The following is a 22,061-nucleotide window of genomic DNA, read 5'->3' as shown; positions in this document are numbered from 1 at the left end:
CATGGCGAGTTTTTTGAAGTTGTAATTTTGTGTCATGATTTTGTGGAAAATGAAGAGATGAAAAAAACATTTTTGACAATTTTTTTTAACATACAGTTGTGTTCAAAAAAATAGCAGTGTGTTGAAAAAAAGTGAAAAAAGCTCAAAATCCTTCTAATAGCTTTTATTTCCATACACACAAATGCATTGGGAACACTACACATTCTATTCCAAATCAAAACATGAAGAAAAATATATATCATTTGTATTGTTCCTCTAAAAAAAATTGAAGAAAAGTGAATATTAGACTGTTCAAAAAAATAGCAGTGTTTGTATTCTTCTTTACAAACTCAAACATTCACTATATAAACTGAAAAATGTTTGAAGATTTTGCTTTCCTTTGAATCACTTAATTAATATTTAGTTGTATAAGCACTGTTTCTGAGAACTGCTGTACATCTGTGTTGCATGGAGTCAATCAACTTCTGACACCTGTGAACAGGTATTCCAGCCCAGGATGATTGGACTACATTCCACAGTTCTTCTCTATTTCTTGGTTTTGCCTCAGAAACTGCATTTTTGATGTCACCCCACAAGTTTTCTATTGGATTAAGATCCGGGGATTGGGCTGGCCACTCCATAACGTCAATCTTGTTGGTCTGGAACCAAGATGTTGCACGTTTACTGGTGTGTTTGGGGTCGTTATCTTGTTGGAACACCCATTTCAAGGGCATTTCCTCTTCAGCATAAGGCAGCATGACCTCTTCAAATATTCTGATGTATTCAAACTGATCCATGATCCCTAGTATACGATAAATAGGCCCAACACCGTAGTATGGGAAACATCCCCATATCATGATGCTTGCGCAACCATGCTTCACTGTCTTCACAGTGTACTGTGGCTTGAATTCAGTGTTTGGGGGTCGTCTGACAAACTGTCTCTGGCCACTAGACCCAAAAAAGAACAATCTTACTTTCATCAGTCCACAAAATGTTGCGCCATTTCTCTTTAGGCCAGTCAATGTGCTCTTTGGCAAATTGTAACCTCTTCAGCACGTCTTTTTTTCAACAGTGGGACTTTGCGGGGCCTTCTTGCAGATAGCTTGGCTTCACATAGGCGTCTTCTAATTGTAACAGTACTCACAGGTAACTTTAGACCTTCTTTGATCTTCCTGGAGCTGATTGTTGGCTGAGTCCTTGCCATTTTGGCTATTCTTCTATCCATTCGAATGGTAGTTTTTAGCTTTCTTCCACGTCTTTCAGGTTTTGGTTGCCATTTTAAAGCATTTGCGATCATTTTAGATGAGCAGCCTATCATTTTCATTTTCTGCACTTCTTTATATGTTTTCCCCTCTCCAATCAACTTTTTAATCAAGGTACGCTGTTCTTCTGAACAATGTCTGGAATGACCCATTTTCCTCAGAATTTCAGAGAGAAATGCACTGTAACCAGCATGTACAACATTTGCTGCCTTCCTTCCTTAAATAAGGGCAATAATTGCCACCTGTTTTTCAAAGAATGAATGACCTCACTAATAGAACTCCACACTGCTATTATTTTGAACATGCCCCTTTTCAATTAGTGATTAAATTACACAGAATCAGCAGCATGCATGTCATGACTGTTGGGTCTGTTGGATTTCTATTACTCTACTACACCTGCTAGTAAATTATTTGCCATGTAAAAATATCATTTCTACCAAAAACAGTGATTGATCAGGTTAGTGATGTCTGACTATTATTTTGAACACAACTGTACTTTCACCAATGCAGTACAGCGACATTATATAACTGTTGTGGTGGTGATCAGGGACACTGACTGGCAACAGTATGTTAAAAAAAAACAATATTAATAATTATTTTATTACTTTTTTACAATTTTTTTTCTACTCCTGTGACCAGAGCAAATAGAATGTTAGCATAGTAACATTGTACTACTCTGGGCAAGTGATCAGAATTATTTTTGTTTTTTTACACATTATGATTGCATACGTATCTCAAGATGGTCAATGTAAAAACAAAGTATAACCAAAGACAATTTTTTTTTTAGTTTTGGATAGAGTGGAGAAGGATTAGAACACCAGTCAGATTTTCTATTTGTCCTGTTTATTTTTATCACCAAAACTGAAAGTAGAAAAAAAAAAAACACAAAACTTCCAAACTATGGGTTGTCCCCAGCACAGATATATAAGGGAAATCTTCCAACGAGGCCTATAATTCTGGTGACAACCAGGGATTCCCTCACTTTGGTGGGGTCACTTCTCACTTCCTGTTTTGACTATGGGACAGGAAGTGAAGGAAATCATCCACAATGGGACACAGATGCCAATTTAAAAAAAAGTGATGGAGTTATAACGCTTCCTTGCTTTATTATGAAAAAAAAAAGGTTTGCCTTTAGTTCTACCAAAGGATTAGCATTGTAGCCAGAAATCCAGTATTTTCAGGAATAAGTCACTCAACATGATTCAATTCACCTTGGTCCCTATTGTTATCAATGGCTGCTCTCTCCAAAGCCTTCACTTTTTCTTGCAATGTAATATTTTATTTAATGTAGTAGATAGAACTCCTAGATTGTAAGCTCCAAAGAGCAGGACCCTCGAACCCCTCGTATATTGTATTGTTACTGTTTTGTCTCATGTTCTGTCCCCCTTGCTATTGTACAGCGCTGAGCAAACCCTTTGGCGCTATATAAATACTGTATAATAATAATAATAATAAACAGTGTTCACCAAGGTACAGAGTCTATCTGTAATTTTAACAGCTATTTGTTCATTACTCTACAATTCATTAAAAAAAGTTTTGGTTTTTTTTGTTTTTGTTTTTTTAAATACAGATTCTTCCACATGGCTGGTAAACATTTCATGTTTGTATTTTGACAAACACTATAATATGTGCATGGTTTAATTACTGTGAGAAATAAGCAAATATATCACTTGAAATAGCTTTCCATTGTTGGCAATCAAATATAAGATCAGTTACAGCGATTAGTTCCTGATGAATGACTCATGAATATTGCATTTTCCTAAATATGTCTCTTGTTTAAAAGTGTAATTGTTACAAATTGTTTTAGCAAACTTGGCACTAAATCATTTCCTTAAATTCTATGCACAGAAGTTTAAAAAAATGCTACTCCTAGAGGGGTTTAGCGGTTTGCCTGTAGAAGCAACTAATGTTATCCTATGTGTCCATGTACATTAGGTAGTCTAGAGGAGTTTTGTTAAGCTCAGTGTTTATAGGCAGAAAAAAAACCCTTCTGTTTTGTGTTTTTACAGCGGTTTTCTGGCAGAAAAAAAAAGCTAAACTCTCTTAAATACTAGTAAAAAAATGCTGAAAATTCCAAAAGCACTGGCATTTTTTTAAGCTACTGTGCATGGAGCCTGAAAGTTACTGGCCAATCAGACAGTATTTTAGTTGGACTTTTTGGTTAGATAAAAGGAGAAGAAAAAGATGGATTTTCCAGGAACCAAACCAAGACAAACATTTTTTACATAATTGCCTAAAAACTATGATAATATAAAACGTCTATTGCGGGCTACCCAGACAATAGTACACATTATAACAAACAATGCACACAACCAGAGATGGGGCACTCCTTATTGGAGGTAACTAATTTTTACTGTGCAAATGTGAAAAAAAATTTTTTGCCATTCTTCAGCTTGAATTTAATGAAAGCTTGATGGAAATAAAAACAAAATCATAAAAACATAGACATTTTAGTGATTCCAAACTTTTGAACTATAGTGTATATAAATGTTTAATCTACTTATTCTTACTAACAGGAACCTAAAAAAATGCCTATATCGAAACAGAATTCTTTAACACCATTTTCTGCCCTTTCAAAGTTAAATTGTCCTTTTAACCATAAAAAATAAAAAGGATAGTTAATCGGTCAAAAAACGCTCAGTGCTTGCATTGCCACCAGAATAGAGAAATTTTATTTCTCTCTCTAAGCTAACATATTGGCTATAAAATATATAAGGCACAACAGATAAAATGCACCAAAACATTAAACTGATAGGATGCAATCACACTCTTCAAGGCCACTGTGAAACTGTGTGTCTTATTACTGTATCTGCAAGATTCTACAATCAAACTCCTGATGTCAAACCAGTAATAATAAGTACCAGTAGCTGCTCATTTTAAAGTGTTCTCTAGGTTTACTGCAGAAGGGTAAAATTTAGTGTGAGAATGAAGTAATGCAAATTATTTTTGCAGCTTAAGGCAGAACTTCACCCAAACGAGGAAGTTGCGCTTGTTTGCATCCCCCCCCCTCCAGTGTCACATTTGGCACTTTTTTTTGGGGGGGGGGGCCAAGAGGGTAACTGGTTTTGACAGGTAGCTGCACCCCCATCTGGTCAGATCACAGCGGCAAATTGTGCGGAAGTTCGGCCCCCTCTTCCTTCCCCCACAGCCTTCGGGGACACATCACAGGTCCCAGAAGACTGCGGGACCATTCACATGCACATTAGGAAACATGCTGTGAAGCCAAAAGGTTTCACTGCCAGTTTCCCTTACCTAAGATGCAGGCGTTTGCAGCCAAAGCAAATTGAAGTATGAGCTTGGGTGAGGATATCACTGAATCCCTGGACAGGCAAGTGTCCTTATAGTAAAAGTCAGCAGCTACAGTATTTGTAGCTGCTGACTTTTAATTCTTTGCGGGGAGACTGGAGCTCCTCTTTAACCAAATACTGTAGGAAAATGAATGGACACAAATGTAAAACCCCTCTGTGTCTCAATGTTGAGATTTACTGCCAGGAAAACTTCTTATCAGTTATCTCTTACACCCACCTGTGCAGACAAAATTTGTTGAATGCCTTTCTAAATTACTTGAATAGGGGGCTCTTGCACATGGACACATAAAAACGCCACTTTTTATTCATTTATGTGTTTTTTTCACTGACTCAAATGCAGTCCATTGTTTTTAATGGGTCTGTGCTTCATACAGATCAGTAAAAAAAAAAAAAATACAAAACTCTGTGTTGCTGGACAGTTATTTATGCATATACGGGCAAGTATGCGTGTACGAAACAACCCAAGAAAAGCTAGAATTCTTACATGTGGATACGTGCATTTATTATATAGCCCATTCTCATTTTTTCATGCAAGAATTTTCTGCCAGGAATCTGATATTCATACATCACTACCGTATGTAAGTACCCTAATTTTTATTACCTCATTCACAGCACGTAGGCACTTTGACGGTCTGGAGTAAAATTCTCAGAATCGCAAATTCATTAGGACACAGATGTATTTTAACATTTGTTCTTATGAATGAGTATTTAGTGGAGGTCAAAATGTAATATTGAGAATTGGAAAAGAAAAGTGTAGCGCTGAACCCACAAGAAAAAGCTATTTCAATAAATTATCTTAAAAACCAAAAAATTATGCAACAAAATGTCCATACAGAAATCAATCTAACTGCTGCTCAATTAAAAAACAGAAATAAGATATGGAGATAAAACGATACAATGGGTATTGGTCCTCAATCAAGGTGCAAATAAAGTGCATATAATTCATAAACAAAGTTCACCTGTGATTGAAAAAAGTTCAAAAGTCCATGAAAAAAAGAATGTCGATGAAGTTTAAATAAATCAATGTGCCGCAATCCCTTGAAAGTGGACATCCAATCAGACTGCCGAGAAAACCAAACAATTAAATATAAAATGGTCAAACAGCGCTCTATACAATACAATTTAAACACTGCTTCCCACAACAGTGCCACTCCACACGGTGAGCCCGTGCAAGCATGCATAAATTGAACACCAGGCCTTTCGGCAGAAAGTGTTGACCATTAAAGATAAAATAGTCAAATAGCCGTCTGCCAAGATATTATTCCCACTGGCAGTCAGGTGTCAGCTTTTCTTCTCAATACTCGATGCTCACAGTATGCCAAAAAGAATAAAGTAGCAAGCATTAGTGTAGTACTTACTATCTAACTGCTTTATTATTAGAAAAAGTGCACTTTCACATTAAAATAGTTTAAAATACTATTGTAACTCCCTCCTCATTGGCCTACCTGATCACAGGCTATCCCCTCTTCAGTCTATCATGAATGCTGCTGCCAGACTCATCCACCTTACTAACTGTTCCATATCTGCCATCCCTCTCTGCCAATCCCTCCACTGGCTTCTCATTGCCCAATGGATAAAATTCAAAACATTAACAATCACATATAAAGCCATTTATAACTCTGCCCTAAATGACATCACCAATCTTGTCTCCAAATATCACCCGAACCGTCCTCTCCGCTCCTCCCATGACCTCCTGCTCTCTAGCTCCCTTGTCTCCTCCTCCCATGCTCGTCTCCAGAACTTCTCCAGAGCCCCTCCCCCCATCCTTTGGATCTCCCTACCTCAATCTATCAGACTATCGCCTACTCTGCCCAATTTTAGGCGATCTCTGAAAACCCATCTCTTAAGGGAAGCCTATTCTGCCTTCAGCTATTAATGGAATCTTCTATTCCTTCTACCAGTCCATCCCCCACAGTTATTACCTTTTGTACCACCAGCCCCTTCCTCTTAGATTGCAAGCTCCAAGGAGCAAGGCCCTCCTATCCCTCTTGTATTGAACTGTATTGTTGCTGTATAGTCTCCCTTTATTTTGTAAAGCGCTGAGCAAACTGTTGGCGCTATAAAAATCCTGGATAATAATAAAAACACCTTCTAAAACCCAACCAGGCAGACATTCCAACTCCTGTCCAATCATCAATACTGTGCGTGAGAACATCACGTCCCAGGCAAGGCCCATCACGTTTCATCAAAGGGATATTGTCAGGGGGACTTGCTAAAAGAATTGAATAAGTAGAATTATTTTAACTTTAAAGTGCTTAAAGCATACCTATGCTATGGATTACATGACTAACAAAGTCAACCAGAGGGCAAGAACTAGTTACTTGTAAACATGTTGTAGCTGATCCAGGTGCAGGAATCAGAAGGCAGCTGGAACAGTGAAGGTGGGCAATTTCTACTACATACTTAGGTGATGTCAGGGGCCGTGCAGCCGTGCGATGGCGACAGTTCCCCTCGTGCCGCGGCGGCGCGAGTGCACAGGTGCGGGAGCGTGCAGCCACGCATGTGCAGTAGTGCGGGAAAACTCGCGCATTCGCGGTAATCGCACACGTCACGTCAGGCGGGCTATTTAAATCTGCAGAATAGTAGAATCAATGCCTTCTGGTCTACAACGTTCCTGCACATATTCCTGATCCTGTTACCTGTATTCTGATTTGTCTGACTAAGGAATAACTCCGCCTGCACTGACCTTGGCTATTCCTGACCATCCGCTTGCCTGCTCCCTTGTACCTTATCTGTCCGCTTGATACTGACCCGGCTTGTCTGACTCTGCTACATTTACCTATCTGCACCTGGCTTGTATCCTGTCGGCTGCCATACTTACCTGCCGCTGCACCCACGGTCCTGCACCTCACTTGTATCCTGGTCACTGCCATACCTGCCTGCTACTGTATCCACGCTCCAGTGTCCGGTCCCAATCGGCATCCTGATTGCCGCCATACTTGCCTGTGGCTGCACCTACGTTCCTGCACCCGCACCTGGCCGACATCTGGATCTCCTGGGTCCTCAGCTACCAGTCACCAGCTCCAGATCTACCCGGCCCTCATGCTACTCCTGGCTCTGCGCCCACTTTTCCCACTACCAGGGTCTCCGAGCGGGAGTTGTAAGAGGATGCCCTCTCTCCACGTCAGGCTCCCCAACCAGGTACGTGACAGGTGAAGATGAATGACGTAGAAACAAACTCTCCTGAGCTCTAAGACCCAAAGGAGGTGGATAGATGGAACCAGAACTTGGAAAAATTCGACCACCTTTGCTTATGAGGTTGTGCAGCTCCAAACAAGGCTGGGGAAGCCTGACCGATACTGTGAAGCAAAGACAAAAAAGAAGCGCACCAACCTTGCGCATTACCTCAGTAAACCAATTTTATTGGTTTTATTTTCTTTGTTTGTGAGTATATTTTTGTCTTCAAATAAATTGGTCTACTGAGGTAATGCGCAAGGTTGGTGCGCTTCTTTTTGTCTTTGCTTCACAGTGAAGATGAATGAAGAACAGGGATCTCTTTGTATTGCAGGTTCAACTTATTAGTAATAGATCCACATCAAGGAAAGTTCCAACATAAAAAGTCATACAGTTTATTAATTACATAAGGCTAAAAAATCTGTGATGGGGACTATCCATTACTAATGCCCTATTTGAAGCAAGCTGGCAGAAAGGCTCTGGAGCCCTGCAGCCTGTTTGATTGGAATATAGGGATTGAGCACTTCTTTTGGATTTTATGTATCAGGAATAGTTTCCTTTCCAGAAGGTTCTCGTAAAAACAATGAGCAGTAAATTATTGACATCACCAACTCTCATTACAGTGCTCAGGAAGACACTCTAAACTTTGTGAGAATAACCATTCTCAAAGGCAGGAGTGGGTAATTAGATCAGGGTTTTTTTTTTTGGACCACATGCAATACACTTGTTTATTCTTTGAGGATATCAGTGGTCCCAGCTGTGCTACGGTTCACAAAAGCTTTATCTGGGATAAACTGTAAGCTGCAATTATCACTGTAATGTTAAATAAAGCTTACCTTTTTCTGGGATAAAATATAGGTTGTGTTTATTACTATAATGTTAAGTATAGAAGTGCTATAACTCGACTACATAAACAATAGTGTCTAGGCAATTGCACATATAACAAAATGCACTGCATAAGAAATTCAAGGCAGTGTTCTGCTGGCCTGCCACAATTAATCTTATTAGGTATTACCTAGAATAAAGCAAATCTTCACTTTTTAATTATAGGTCCACCCTAAAATGATCACATAGTTCTTTTAAAGTCATTTAGATATACACTTTAATGCCATCATCCTAAAGGAAAACTATGTGTAACAAGTTTGGGATAACTTTTAGTTAATTTTTTTTTAATTTTAAGTGTTTAAACTGATATTTATGCATGACAAACATTTAACAAGGAACACATCCATGACACAGGATTGAGAGAACATTATGAGGTTTATAATGGAGTACAGCACAAGCTGTGGGAAGGGAAAGGGGGAGGGGGGAGAATGGGTAGAAAAGGTAGCTAAACGTATTTTACCTTACTGCAAGGAATGCATTAAGGTAAAACACATTAAGACTTTAGAACCACTTTAATCTCTGAACTACGTAAAATAAAGGCTTTAAGGAACCATGGAAGACGCAAAAAAAAAAGCTTACATATCCACCTTTTCATACAAGAGAGTGGCACCTGCATGTTACCAATGAGAATACAAAACATTAATATGCACTGGTTCATACTTTACAAAAATATTTTTGAAATGCTATTTTTTAATTTTTAAAGAATATGTAAACCCAACATTTCATATTGCTGATGTGTCCCTGCTGTACCATTTACTTGTATGAAAAGTATCAAGTTCTTTTTGTATTACTTCCATTGTGAGAAATCCCTGGTGTTTATGCCAATCCCTCTGCTTCCCTATTAAAAAACTGACCACACTAGGCATGAGAGCCTAGTATACAAATGTTTTGTCTTTCATTTCTAAACTGAATGTGTTGTTTTACAAGGTAAGGGTTTTCATATACTTTAATGTTATAAAATAGTCCCTAAATACAAGCAATTTATATACTTAGATTTACAAATAAACACTGTATACAAGACACAGGATTCAAACAGTACTACGTATTAGGTAAAGAGACAGTATAGCACACGTAGTACACTTTCAAGCACACAGCCTCTTTGGACAAAGTAGTTGGATAACAGACTTGTCTGTTTCATTCACTAAATACCGAGCTTTGTAAGCAACATGATTTTTCAGGAGGTAAAGAATACATTTGAAACAGAGCAGAGAGTTCCACTTGTTAGCTGCATATAAATAGACTAAATACTGATGTGCAATGATTCATATTTACCTAACAAAATATTTATCAAAATGCACTTTTTTTGAAGCCCTGACCATAATAAATGACAGAAAATATGTATAAAACCTCATAAGCATATTCTGTGATCCATAGGACACAGCAGATCATAGAGCAGGGTATAGGGCCACACATGTAAAGAAAGGCTGCATTTCACTGCCAGCGCTCTTTCCTTTCACTCACCAGTTAGTAACAGTGCTCCTGATTACCGCCACACCAGTATAGTGTCACCACAGTCAGTGCAAGCCTGCACCAGTAGTCTGATAGGCAGACACACCAGTACAGTGTTATCCAGTACAAGCCTGCACCAGTAGCCTAATCACCAGATACACCAGTACAGTGTTATCCAGTACCAATGTAAACCGAAAATGGCGTCCTGATTACAAACCAGTACCTGTGTTATCAGATAGCAGTACAGCCAGGGCAGTCTTTAAGGAGGGGCAGCTGCCCTGGGCCAAGTCATTGTTGTGGGGCCCAAAGAGTGTGTGTGTGTGTGTGTGTGTGTGTGTGTGTGTGTGTGTGTGTGTGTGTGTGTGTGTGTGTGTGTGTGTGTGTGTGTGTGTGTGTGTGTGTGTGTGTGTGTGTGTGTGTGTGTGTGTGTGTGTGTGTGTGTGTGTGTGTGTGTGTGTGTGTGTGTGTGTGTGTGTGTGTGTGTGTGTGTGTGTGTTGGGGGCAGTGGTATGTGCAGAGGAAGCATGTAAGGTAGGGGAGGAGGTTGGAGTGGAGAGGATGGGGGAGGCTTGGGGTGCAGAGGTTAGCAGGGAAATTTAAGATGCAAAGGGTGTATGAATGGGGTGGATAAAGTTGTACATCATCTGTAGGGCAGCCCATTCATTTCACTGGGCTGCTCTATGCATGAGAAATGCAAAAAAAAAAGTCCTTAACCCTTTATTCAAAATGACATCGAGCCACACAGTGCCACAGCACCGTGAATTCTGGTGTATGTGGAAACGCGCACGTCAGTAGATGCGTGAGGGTGTCATTAGCAATTAATGGCACTGACATGTATCTGATAAAGGGCAGCACATTTCTGTGGTGTCATAAAAGCAATTTTGCATGCGTTCCCAACATGCACAAATGTGGACATAGGCTAAATGTCTCAATTGCATTAGTGGTCAGTGTATATCTTCTAATTATTTTGGGGTGCGGTGTAGAATCCTTTCATTTACACTAGTGGTCTGTGTGAATGTCCCCCCTTACATTGGTGGTCAGTGAAAATTCCTGCTTACATTGGTGTTCACTGTGAATGCTCCTATTACATTAGTGGTTAGTGTAAATCCTCTTTTCATCGGTGGTCAGTGTAGAAACTTCTCTTTATATTGGTAGTCAATAAAAAATCCTAACTTGCATTTGTGGTCAGTGCTGAATCCTCCGTTACAATGGTGGTCCATCCTTAAATTGATGGTCAGTGAAAATTCCCTCTTACATTGGTGGTTAGCGTAGAAATGTATTGATTGTTGGTGAAAAATCCCCCCTTACATTGGTGGTCATTGCAAATTCCCCATAACACTGGTGTTTACTGTAAATGTCCCTTCATGTTGGCAGTAAGTAAAGAATTGCCTTTATACTGACCCCCTTACATTGGTCATCTGTGCAATCCCCCCTAATATTGGCGGTTGGTGTAGAAATGTCACCTCCCATCCCTATCCAGCACCGCCACTGATCCTATCCTCCCCAAGCAATGCCACTGATCCCATCCCCCCCACCAGCACTGTCACTTATTCCATCCCCCCAGCACTGCCACGTAACCAATCCCCCACCACTGTCACTGATCCCATCCCCCCACCACTGTCACTGATCCCATCCTCCCCACCACTGCCACTGATCACCTGCCACTGATCACATCAACCCCCTAGCACTGCCACTAATCACACTCCCCCCAGCACTAACACTAATCCCAGGAGTCCTAGGATACCTATGCATTTCCTGTCTATTGTTGGGTCCCCTCACCTTCTCAGTCCATGATGTGCATGCAGTGAGGAGATGATGCTGTAAGCTTCAGCAATCAATCAGTGAGATGTTATTAAGTGCTTTAACCTCTAGCAACCAATCAGGGAGCGGTAATGATGTGCCGTAACCTCTAGTAACCAGTTAGCAGTAATGATGTGCAGTAACCTCAAGTAACCAGTTAGCAGTAATGATGTGCAGTAACTTCTAGCAACCAATCAGTGAGCAGTAATGATGTGCAGTAACCTATAGCAATCAATCAGTAAGTTGTAACGATGTGCAGTAACCCCTAACAACCAATTTGTGAGTGGTAACAATGTGCAGTAACCTCTAGCAACCAATCAGTGAGTGGTAAAGAAGTGCAGTAACCACTAGCAACCAGCCAGCAAGTAGAAATCATGTCCTGTAACCTCTAGCAACTAATCAGTGAGCCATAATGATGTGCTGTAACTTCCAGCAATCAATAAGTTGTAATAATGCACAGTAACCAATATCAACCAATCAGTGAGTGGTAATGATGTGCAGTAACTAACCAGCTAGAGTAATGATATGCAGTAACCTCTAGCAACCAATCAGTGAGCAGTAATAATGTGTAGTAACCTCTAGCAACCAATCAGTGAGTGGTAATGATGTGCAATAACCTCTGTTAACTAATCAGCTATCAGTAATGATATGCAGTAACCTTTAGCAACCAATCAGTGAGCAGTAATGATGTGCAGTAACCTCTAGCAGCCAATCACTGAGTGGTAACAATGTGCAGTAACTTCTAGCAACCAATGGGTGAGTGGTAATGATGTGCAATAACCTCTAGCAATCAATCAGTGAGCGCTAATAATGTGCAGTAACCTCTAGCAACCAATCAATGAGCATTAATGAGGTTTTGTAACCTCTAGCAACTAATCAGCAAGTAGAAATCATGTGCTGTAACCTATAGCAACTAATCAGTGAGCTGTAATGTGTGCTTTAACCTATAGCAACCAGTCAGTCAGTGAACAGTAATGATACGCTGTAACTTCCAGCAACCAATTGCAATTGCTGCCTGATCTGCTACAGTAAACTGATTTTGAGTTAAATTACTATTTATTGTATGTCTCAGAGCAGGTGGAGAAGGAAACTGTATGGGGGGCGCCTATAAAATGTTTGTCCAGGGTCTAATCACTATTACAGATGGCCCTGAGTACAGCCACAAAAACATCCAAAAATGTACAGTAGTGGATTTTTTTTTTTACTGTCGAAAATGAGCAAGGATGCCAGAACATGATGGTTGATACATTTAGTTCATAAACGCTATAACTTTCACACAGCTGAAATAATATACACGTATTTGATTTTTTTTTTAAATAAATTAATGTAGCAGAATACACTGACCCAAATTTATGAAGAAAGATTAATTATTTGCAAAATTGTACTACTAAAACTAGGAGAAACTTTTTTTTTAATTTTTGTTTTTTTTTTTCCATTTTTATTAGTAAAAAAACAGTGGTGAATCATACCACCAAAAGAAAGCTCTGTCTCAAAAAAGATATAAAAGTAAAGTATTTTCTGTATTTTTTTTCTATGTTTGCATAGTTAATGGATCTCCATTATGTAAAACGTTGAATACAAGGTGCAAAGCATTAGAGTGATAATATATAGTAAATAAGACAGGTAAGTCAGTACAGCCCAAAAGTGAAGTGATACTCTCTTTTTTACATGTATTGCATTGCATTCTTTTTCAACACTGTTCTTTCTCTATCTTGTGCCAGTCTACTTATTGAAGTCATAGGAGTCCGTGTATAAAGCATCAGTAGGTATGGCCTTACTGCAGCTATTCTGCTGTTTAAAAACAAAAAAGCACAAATTTATAAAGCCGACTGGTATGCTTTACAAATGTGCATTGTGCTCTCCAATTGCTACAGGATTCCAAAGAAAGCTAAGCTCATTATAAAAAATTAGTAAAAATAATTTAAAAAAATGCAAAAAAGGCAAGTAGCATGGTCAGTCCAAACCTTATTTTTAGATCTTCACTATAGAAATGATGGTTGGAGGCTTATTCTATCTCAGTGTAACAATAATGGTTACCTTTTTAGGATATTTTCATGCAGCAAGCTCTGCATGTATACTCTGGGTGCACACAATAAGGGGCTACATTAGAAAGATTCGTAATGAAAAATAAAATTAGAATTTAAAACAGAAAACAGTATGCTAGGTCCTTAAATCTAATAATCACTTGAGTGTCCAGCTGTGCTGGGCAGCAAACAAAATCAACTGTTCATATATTGTGAGGACATAATAAGATAACTACAGCCCACTTGTGCCCAGCAACATTGCTTCCATAGATTTAAAACCTGCTTGACAGAGCTGAGCTTTTTCAGTTGACTGAAGAGAATTTAATGCAAAGGTTACATCAAGTTGAAGGAAATGCTGGAAAAAGAGTCATAAAGTCATGTGAAGAACAGGAGAAAACTTTACTCATTTTAAGTTTACATTTGGACAGTCATTTCTATATTCGGAATCTGAAAACAGCAAGGTATTCACCAACTATCTGAAAACACTAAGATATGCACCAACAACTAATAACCCATTCATAGTCATGGAAGGATTAGAACCATAGAATAATGGATCCTTATGATATTGTGCAAGGTTATTAGCAACGTAAACTCTCCCTAGGGGGTTAAAGAGTCATGACTATGGTAAAGGGAACCTAGGCTGCTGGAAGCATGGCATCGCCATGGACGTAAAGCTAACACAGGGGGGATAACTGACTCCATCAGGATTGGCTATAAAGACCTGAGGTGATGGGATGGAGCCTGAACTCTAGAAAAAGGCTATGCTGGGGCACATTCCTCTGATCTGAGGAGCTTCAACTGTCACAAGAGGTGACCACCCACCTATCCACCTATTGTGCTGTTATGTCACAGCTTTATTGGTGGTTTTGACCTTGCCAGCAATTGATGTTGCTTTATGGGCTATGCCCTCAAGTTAAATTCTAGGGTCAGTCTAATGCCTGTCTGGCACTGATGGTAGGGACAGGCCTCTTAGATTATGGGTGTGATAAAGCTGTGGCCTTGCCCTATTTTCCAACTTAATCAGCCTCTGTGTCTTTTTTCGGGAAGGGTAAGATATTGGTTTCCCACCAGTTATGTATGGCTGAGGGTGTTAATCCCGCCAAATTCTATCTAAAACAAAAAATAGTTTTGGCTTTATATATTCTTTACAGCAAATTCAAAGGAATAAAGCAAATCATTTACTTAGTTTTAAGTATCCAAAATATATGGTAAGATATTACAGAATCTAAAAGCAGCAAAGGTTATTTATTTTCCTTACAATCAGAGATTTCCATCACACTAAACTTAATGTATCACAGACCATAAAAATTACAGCGTTCTCTTAATGTGCATTCTTGTAATGTTTTACATACTCCTTAGCCATATGTTGGAAAATGGATCCATTACTGAGCAGATTCTTTGCTCTGATTCACCAGGGAGCCAAAAACCAGCCAGAAAAGAGTGCATTTATATTAAACATACTTTTTCCGTATTACAGTAGAAGCACTGTTAATGGAAATGTGCTGAAAAATGCATGATCAAGACTTTAGAATGTTTTGGGATGATACACCATAGTGCAATTTAAATTTGAAATGCTATAACGGAAAACAAGTGCAGTAAGCACATCAATATTTGCAACTATCCAGCCACTCAAAGCAACAAAGTGAATGGAACTGTAAATAACCCTACTTTATGTTACACACACCATGCTGACAGGCTACTTTCAGCACAAGAAATCGCGAGTTGAAAAAATAAATTACATTTGCAAATGCAGGAACCAAATTTCTATACTTTTGTACTTAAAAGATTGCTAAAGGGAAAGGGTATTTTTTAGATTTGGATAGAGTGGTAAGAGTTTGAAAGCATTGTCAGGCTTTTATTGATGTCTGAGTCCCTGTTTGGGAGATTCACTCTAATTTTCCCAATCACCAGTGTCACAGGGAATAAAAGTAAAGATAAATCCAAATTTTTTAGCTGACACCAGAAAAGAATAGTGGGGAAAACTTCCTGTTGAGTCTACAGGACAGGAAAGTGAAAGGAAATCTCCCTAATGAAACATAAATGGCAAAAAACTGGCTGTGGTTTTAACCTTTCACTACTCTATCCAAAATGGAAAAAATGTTTCTCTTCAGACATACTTTAAAATAAACCTGTATTAACCACTTCCTGTCCGGACACTTTCACCCCCTTCCTGTCCAGGGCAATTTTCAGCTTTCAGCGCTATCATACTTTGAATGACAATTGCGCGGTCATGCAATACTGTACCCATATAAATTTTTTTACCATTTTTTTGAGACAGATAAAGCTTTATTTGGGTCGTATTTATTCACCGCTGGGATTTTTATTTTTTTTGCTATGTAAATGAAAAAGTCCAAAAATTTTGAAAAAAAGTGTTTTTCTTATAAAATTTGGAAATAAATAATCTTTCATCATAAACTGTGGCCAAAATGTATTCCGTTATATTTTTAGTAAAAAAAAAAATAAGCCAAATTAGTTTATAACCAAAAATTATAATTTTTTAAAAAAAGTTTACATTTTTATTTTTTTTATATTATTTATGTTTTTTTTTTTTACATACTGTCACCCTAGCAGTACAGTGCCACCATGGTGACACTGTACTACTTGTGGGGGGTGATGAAGATTTTTTGTTTTTTTAAATTTTTTTTTACAGTGATTGCTTTTACACCCATATAGGATGTAAAAGCAATCATTTCTCTTTCTCTGTCTGCATTTTTGCAGCCATTGAGAAATACTGAGTGAGCTGTGATTGGTCACAGCTTGTCACATCGTACAAGGCTGTTGTGAATAGCCTTGTACCATGTGACCTCTGTGATCATTCACAGATTTCACACGTAGTAAGCAATGATGTCAGAAGTGACATCTTGCTTACTACTTTGCATGTGATCACTGATTGGCCAATCAGTGATCACATGATCAGGACCTTGTACAGAGGTCCCGTCCGACGATCGGTGTTTCACTGTGTCCGGAAGACACAGCGGGCACCGGATCGCGGTGTTGCGCGCTCCCAAGGAGCGCGCACAGCTAGAAATGGCGGGTGCCATTTATGAACGGCAACCCGCCCCTGGAGTGCCACCGCCCTGCCGTTTATAAACAGCAGGTGGACGGCAAGTGGTTAAAGGAATACATGCACTACTATTGCCAACTACTGTCCAAAAATTATTGTTTTCCAGCTACCAAGTTGATCCTCTGTCACTGACCTAGAACAAGCATGCAATCAGTTTAAAGGATAACTAAACTCAAGAACAAAATTGCAATATGTTATTAGAGGTGGTGGCTACATTGTTTTTTGTTTTTTATTCACGTTCAAGAACATTTTAAGGAAATATCACTTCTTGTGAGCTGCACCAAAGAATATCCTCCTTCTTAGCAATCTTCTGTAAACTACCAATTGCCCTGCCCCCATGGAGATGAAGAGATATGGACATGTTTGGGGTCCATATCATGAGAGCAGCCTAGAGTGACAACCATGGCTCCCTCCAATGATACAGTGGAGGAGAGACATAACCACTTTGGGATAAGAAGTGTTATTTACAGACAGGACTACTAGATAAAAAAAAGCAAAAAATGCTTTAAAAAAAAAGAAAAAAAAGAAAACAGCTGCAGCTACCACACCAAACCCTAGTATTCTGCAATATCACTCCACACTTGCACATTTGTTCCAGGTCAATGACTTCTTAGTAGAAAAAACAGCTTTTACATGTGTAAACAAGAAAATGAGGGGAAATGTATGTACTTATTAACAGATCACATTTAGGTCAAAAGATTCCTATTGATTTCAATGAAGTAGTGTAGATGACAATTTAGAGGCTGTGTTTGCTCAGGTGCAGCAGGTTCTACTGAGATGCATTGACATTGACAATAGAAAAAACAATAAAGAGGGCAGGCAAAATGCCTCTCACCACACTGGTGTCTTGGTACAGTCCTCCCAGCCAGAGATAGCCTCTCCCATAGGCAGGATGAGCATTGGTGGAAAGTAGGTAGTCCACAGCCCTTGTCCTCCCCTCTTAAGCCTCCACCTTGTTGGTCTCTCAGTGCACAGTTTAGTGCACATGGTCCTGGGCAGCAGCTTCTTGGTCCTAGTGTTGTATCTCCCTCCCTTACAGAAGAATGGATCTGTAACTCACAGCTCAGTCCCCAGAAAAAAATCAACATGTGGTCTCACAGTAGCAGCACACAGCTCAGCAGAGTTAAGCAACCTTACAGAACAGCACAACATCCACATGGTCTTTCCTCTGCATAGAAACTCTCACACAGTCTCTGATCAGATGTAGCAGCACAGTCCAGGAAGCCCCGAGCTCTGTCCATAAGCTCACAGATAGGCTTGGGCAGACTCTCTCAACAGTCCCCAACCCTGTACTTCTGGCTCACTTGTCAGTCCTTAACTCTCCCACCCCACCGGGCTAACAGTAGCACTCCCCAGGGCAGGCTCTGCCCCCATGTCAAACTCTGTTCCCAGACTCACCAGGTGGGTGGGGCTTTGTAACCCACTAGCCAATCAGATTCTAGCAGCAGCCAAAGAGAGACCCCCACAGGCTTGCTTCCTCCTCTCTGTGCTGTTCATTATGTGCAGGGAGCAACAAGTTGCAGGAAGAGGAAATATTCTGCTGAGCAGCTCAAAGGAGCCTAGCCTGGCCCTATAGTGTGATATTTGGATCAAATGAGTCACGTGATCCAAATATATCATGTGATACTGTTTAATGAATTGAGACCACAGTGTGATAGAGAGGCATTAGGCAAAGCAAGCAACAGAAAGCATGAGGTAATGTGTGCATTACAAAGACAAAGGCATTGCATGCATTAGAAAGGTTTAATGCACTGCATGTAACAAAAATATATGAGGTATTGCATGAATAATAAGGCATAAGGCACTGTATGAAACAAAAGTATAAGGCAATGCCTGTAATAGAGGTGTGAAGCACACTGAGAGTTACTCTATGTAATAGTGTGCCATGAAAGAAGAAATACTGTACAAAGAAATCAGCTGGACACATGAGAGCACGGAGTACAAGACTGTATCAGAGTTAGATTAGCAGGAGAGCACAACATTCAGAAGTATAATTGACAGGTATACACAGGGGAGGGGTTAAGGGGTGAAGTGGGCAGACATAGCCGACACATATTGTTGGAGTCTCTTAATTCAGAGGAAAACAGAGATTGGAATAAAGCTGTCAGCTTGTCACAGAAAAGATAGGATTGTGGATCCACAAAAATATTTGTGCAACTTTTTTCTTAATATGCATTGCTTTAAAGTGAATTACTTAAAGCAAAAATAAACCCCAAACCAAAAAATCTAAGAACAGTCCAACATGTATGCATGGCCCGATCATCTCGAAGTGTTCTTTGGCCTAGTTACTGCCATAAATAGATGAATCCAGCCAACTGGATATTCCTGCTTATAGCAATGGAAGAAGGAAAAGTGAAGCATGTGCAGACACTACTTGTATCAGCATATATTGGGAGAAACAGTGGCAAACGGCAAGGTTTTCTATCCTCTCTTACCACTTTCTCCTTTAAGAACAACTGTTTGTTTGGAACTTCCAAAAGCTATTCTATGAATATTAGGCTATGAACCAATATGACTAAAAATGGTCACATTGTGATGGTGTCTAATATTTAGAGCACATTTAGATATGCAACAATACAATATGGGATGAGTAGATAATGACTTTGCATATCAAAGTCACATCTGCTGCATTATAAGTAGATAATTACTGTCAGAAAAACATAAACATACAGTAAACAACAATTGAGTGATTAAAAAGTAGGGCCATTTGTCCTCATAGAAGAGAAGATAGATACATGGTCAGAAATATATGAAAGACAAAAAAGTTCCATCAGCCATTCCTCACCCTGACCCCAGAAGAGTATGCATAACTGAATACTGACAATTTGTTTCTGCCATCTAAATTTCTTGCCTACAGCAAAACTCTGTTCAGTCTGATCACAATGTCATAAATCATGGTATTGGTGAGTAATTGTCTGGGAGGGTCAACAAGAGTGTTTGATCTCACTCTTTAGCTGAGCAGAATCCACAAGAGGATAAACATAATTTAAAAATTACAGCACTACTCAATTGATAGTGCCCCCTTTTGCAATAACTTAGCAGCCTGACTTTTGAGTACATTGTAAAATTTATTTCCAAATCATACCCGCAGGTGCAGAGTTATGAGACTGTCAGACACAGGTATAAGCAGACGGCAGTACTGTCTGTCATTGTCTTGTTACTGTCCATGAATCTTGAATATGGTTACACTATAAATAAACTTAAAAGATATTTTATCTTAGGAACACAAACACACTAATTTTATAGGCGAATAGTTCTGATTTACCTGCTTTGGCAGTCGGAAAAGGGAATTTTTGTAGAATATATCTTTGGCCTGACTCCATGTGCCATCTATTATTATGAGGGAGTGTGGATGTTGATTGGTTGCTAGGGACAGCTCTTCCAAATTAGCTGCTTCAGCTCCAGGATACAGAATAAAAGTACCGGGATTCCTGCAGACAGCTGCAAGCTCTGGATATCTAAACACAAAAGTAAAATAAAGAATATGAAAATGTTTTGTGATAAATGACAATGCTTTTCAAAACTTAAAGTCCCCAGGAAAGTTTATTCTGTTTTTGCTTAAAGGAAAATTCCAGCTTATGCTGTCTCTTAATGCTACAAAAGCATCTGCTGTTAACTAAAGCAATAAAACCCATAACATGCATTAAACACTGTGAACATAGGATTTACATTGATATCTGCAGCCTTAAAATTTTGCTTCTTGTGACTGTTTGCTTTTAGCCATACATGATCAGCTAAACCTATTTAACCTATTTATACCATCAAGCTGTATATACTAAAGCAGACCTAAAATATATGTAAAATCAGCCTTTTCTCAACCTTTTTAGGCCTTAGGAGTAAGTGCACAATATGCCCATTACAGTGGTGGTCAGTGGAAGGAATCCCTTACAGTTGTGATCAGCATTCTATCCTATGAGACAGATAAAAATATCAAAGGTATCATAGCACTGGTTAGGCTCTGGAATTATGCAGGCACCACTGAAAAGGAAGTCAATTAACCACAGTTCAAGGAACCCTTAGGAACTTCTGGAGGAACCCTAATTTCCATGGCACCCTTGGTAAGAATGACCGATCTAAACAATCCGATATCACCTTCTACCCCCCTGTGCTGTCCTAAACCTACTTTAAACCCTTGGCGCCGGCTCCTCCTGGCCCTTTAAGGGTTTCAGAAGCCGGGGTTTAGGGTCATGTGACCGCTGTGACACGCAGTCACAGCAGTCACATGATCGGGAAAGGTCCCGATCGAAAGAAGAGATCGGGACCTTTCCGCGAGTACCGGACATGTGTGCTGGGAGCACACATGGCATGTGCTCTCAGCACACATGTTCTTTTTCAATAAAACGCAAATGTGCGGCTGCACAGCGTCTAGGCCCAGATGCCTGGAGGCTGCACATTTGCGTTCGGACGGCGTGAAGAGGTTAATAAAGAAAACTGCCTAACCAGTACCTATCATTTTTATTACTATTATTATTATTATACAGGATTTATATAACAGTTTGTGCAGCACTTTACATCATAAAGGTTGACAGTACAGTTACAATACAATTGAATACAGGTGGAATCAGAGGGCACTTCCTGTTAAGAGTTTACAATCTAAAAGGGAGGGCCAAGTGATACAAAAGGTAATAACTGTGAGGGACGAGCTGACGGAGAAAGTGAAAATACAGTTGTTAGGTGGAGGCAGGATAAGTTACTCTAAAGAGAAAGGTTTTTAAGGATCACCTAAAAGTGGACAGAGTAGGAGACAGTCGGACAGATTGGGGTAGGGAGTTCCATAATATGGGAAAGGCTTGGGAGAAATCTTGGAGGCAAGCATAGGAAGAGGTGGCAGGAGAACTAGAGAGCAGGAGGCTTTGAGAGGAACAAAGAACAATTTGGTTGGTATTTTGAGACTAGGTTAGTGAAGTAGCTGGAGGCAGAGTTGTGGATGGTTTCAGGTGCTTCCATCTGCTGCCATTTGAACATATCTACAGCAACAAGACATTTTCTCTCCATCAAATGGTTGGTTCACACTTCAGTGGAGAGCTGCGTTTTCTACTTTGGAAAAATGCGGCTCTTCACAATGGCACGCAGAAAACAATGGTGTGCGCACCGTATGCACTTCCTCACAGCTGTC

The 22,061-nt window shown here is 39.5% G+C and overlaps 1 protein-coding gene across 1 annotated transcript in view; it reads right to left on the bottom strand.

Moving 5' to 3' along the window:
• The window catches only part of DTWD2 (DTW motif tRNA-uridine aminocarboxypropyltransferase 2), a gene marked incomplete at its 5' end in the record, with an annotated part of 200,249 nt that overhangs the window by 83,511 nt on the left and 94,677 nt on the right, over nucleotides 1-22,061 (bottom strand). The window contains one exon of the mRNA XM_089684819.1: nucleotides 20,211-20,403. Within this exon, the coding sequence (XP_089540945.1) occupies nucleotides 20,211-20,403 (193 nt within the window). The remainder of the gene's footprint in view (nucleotides 1-20,210; nucleotides 20,404-22,061) is intronic.

This window comes from Staurois parvus, unplaced genomic scaffold, assembly GCF_062004578.1.
Source record: "Staurois parvus isolate SC_StPar_1 unplaced genomic scaffold, SC_StPar_1.0 ptg000358l, whole genome shotgun sequence".
Lineage (NCBI taxonomy): Eukaryota > Metazoa > Chordata > Amphibia > Anura > Ranidae > Staurois > Staurois parvus.
This window is presented reverse-complemented; position numbering and strand designations above follow the sequence as displayed.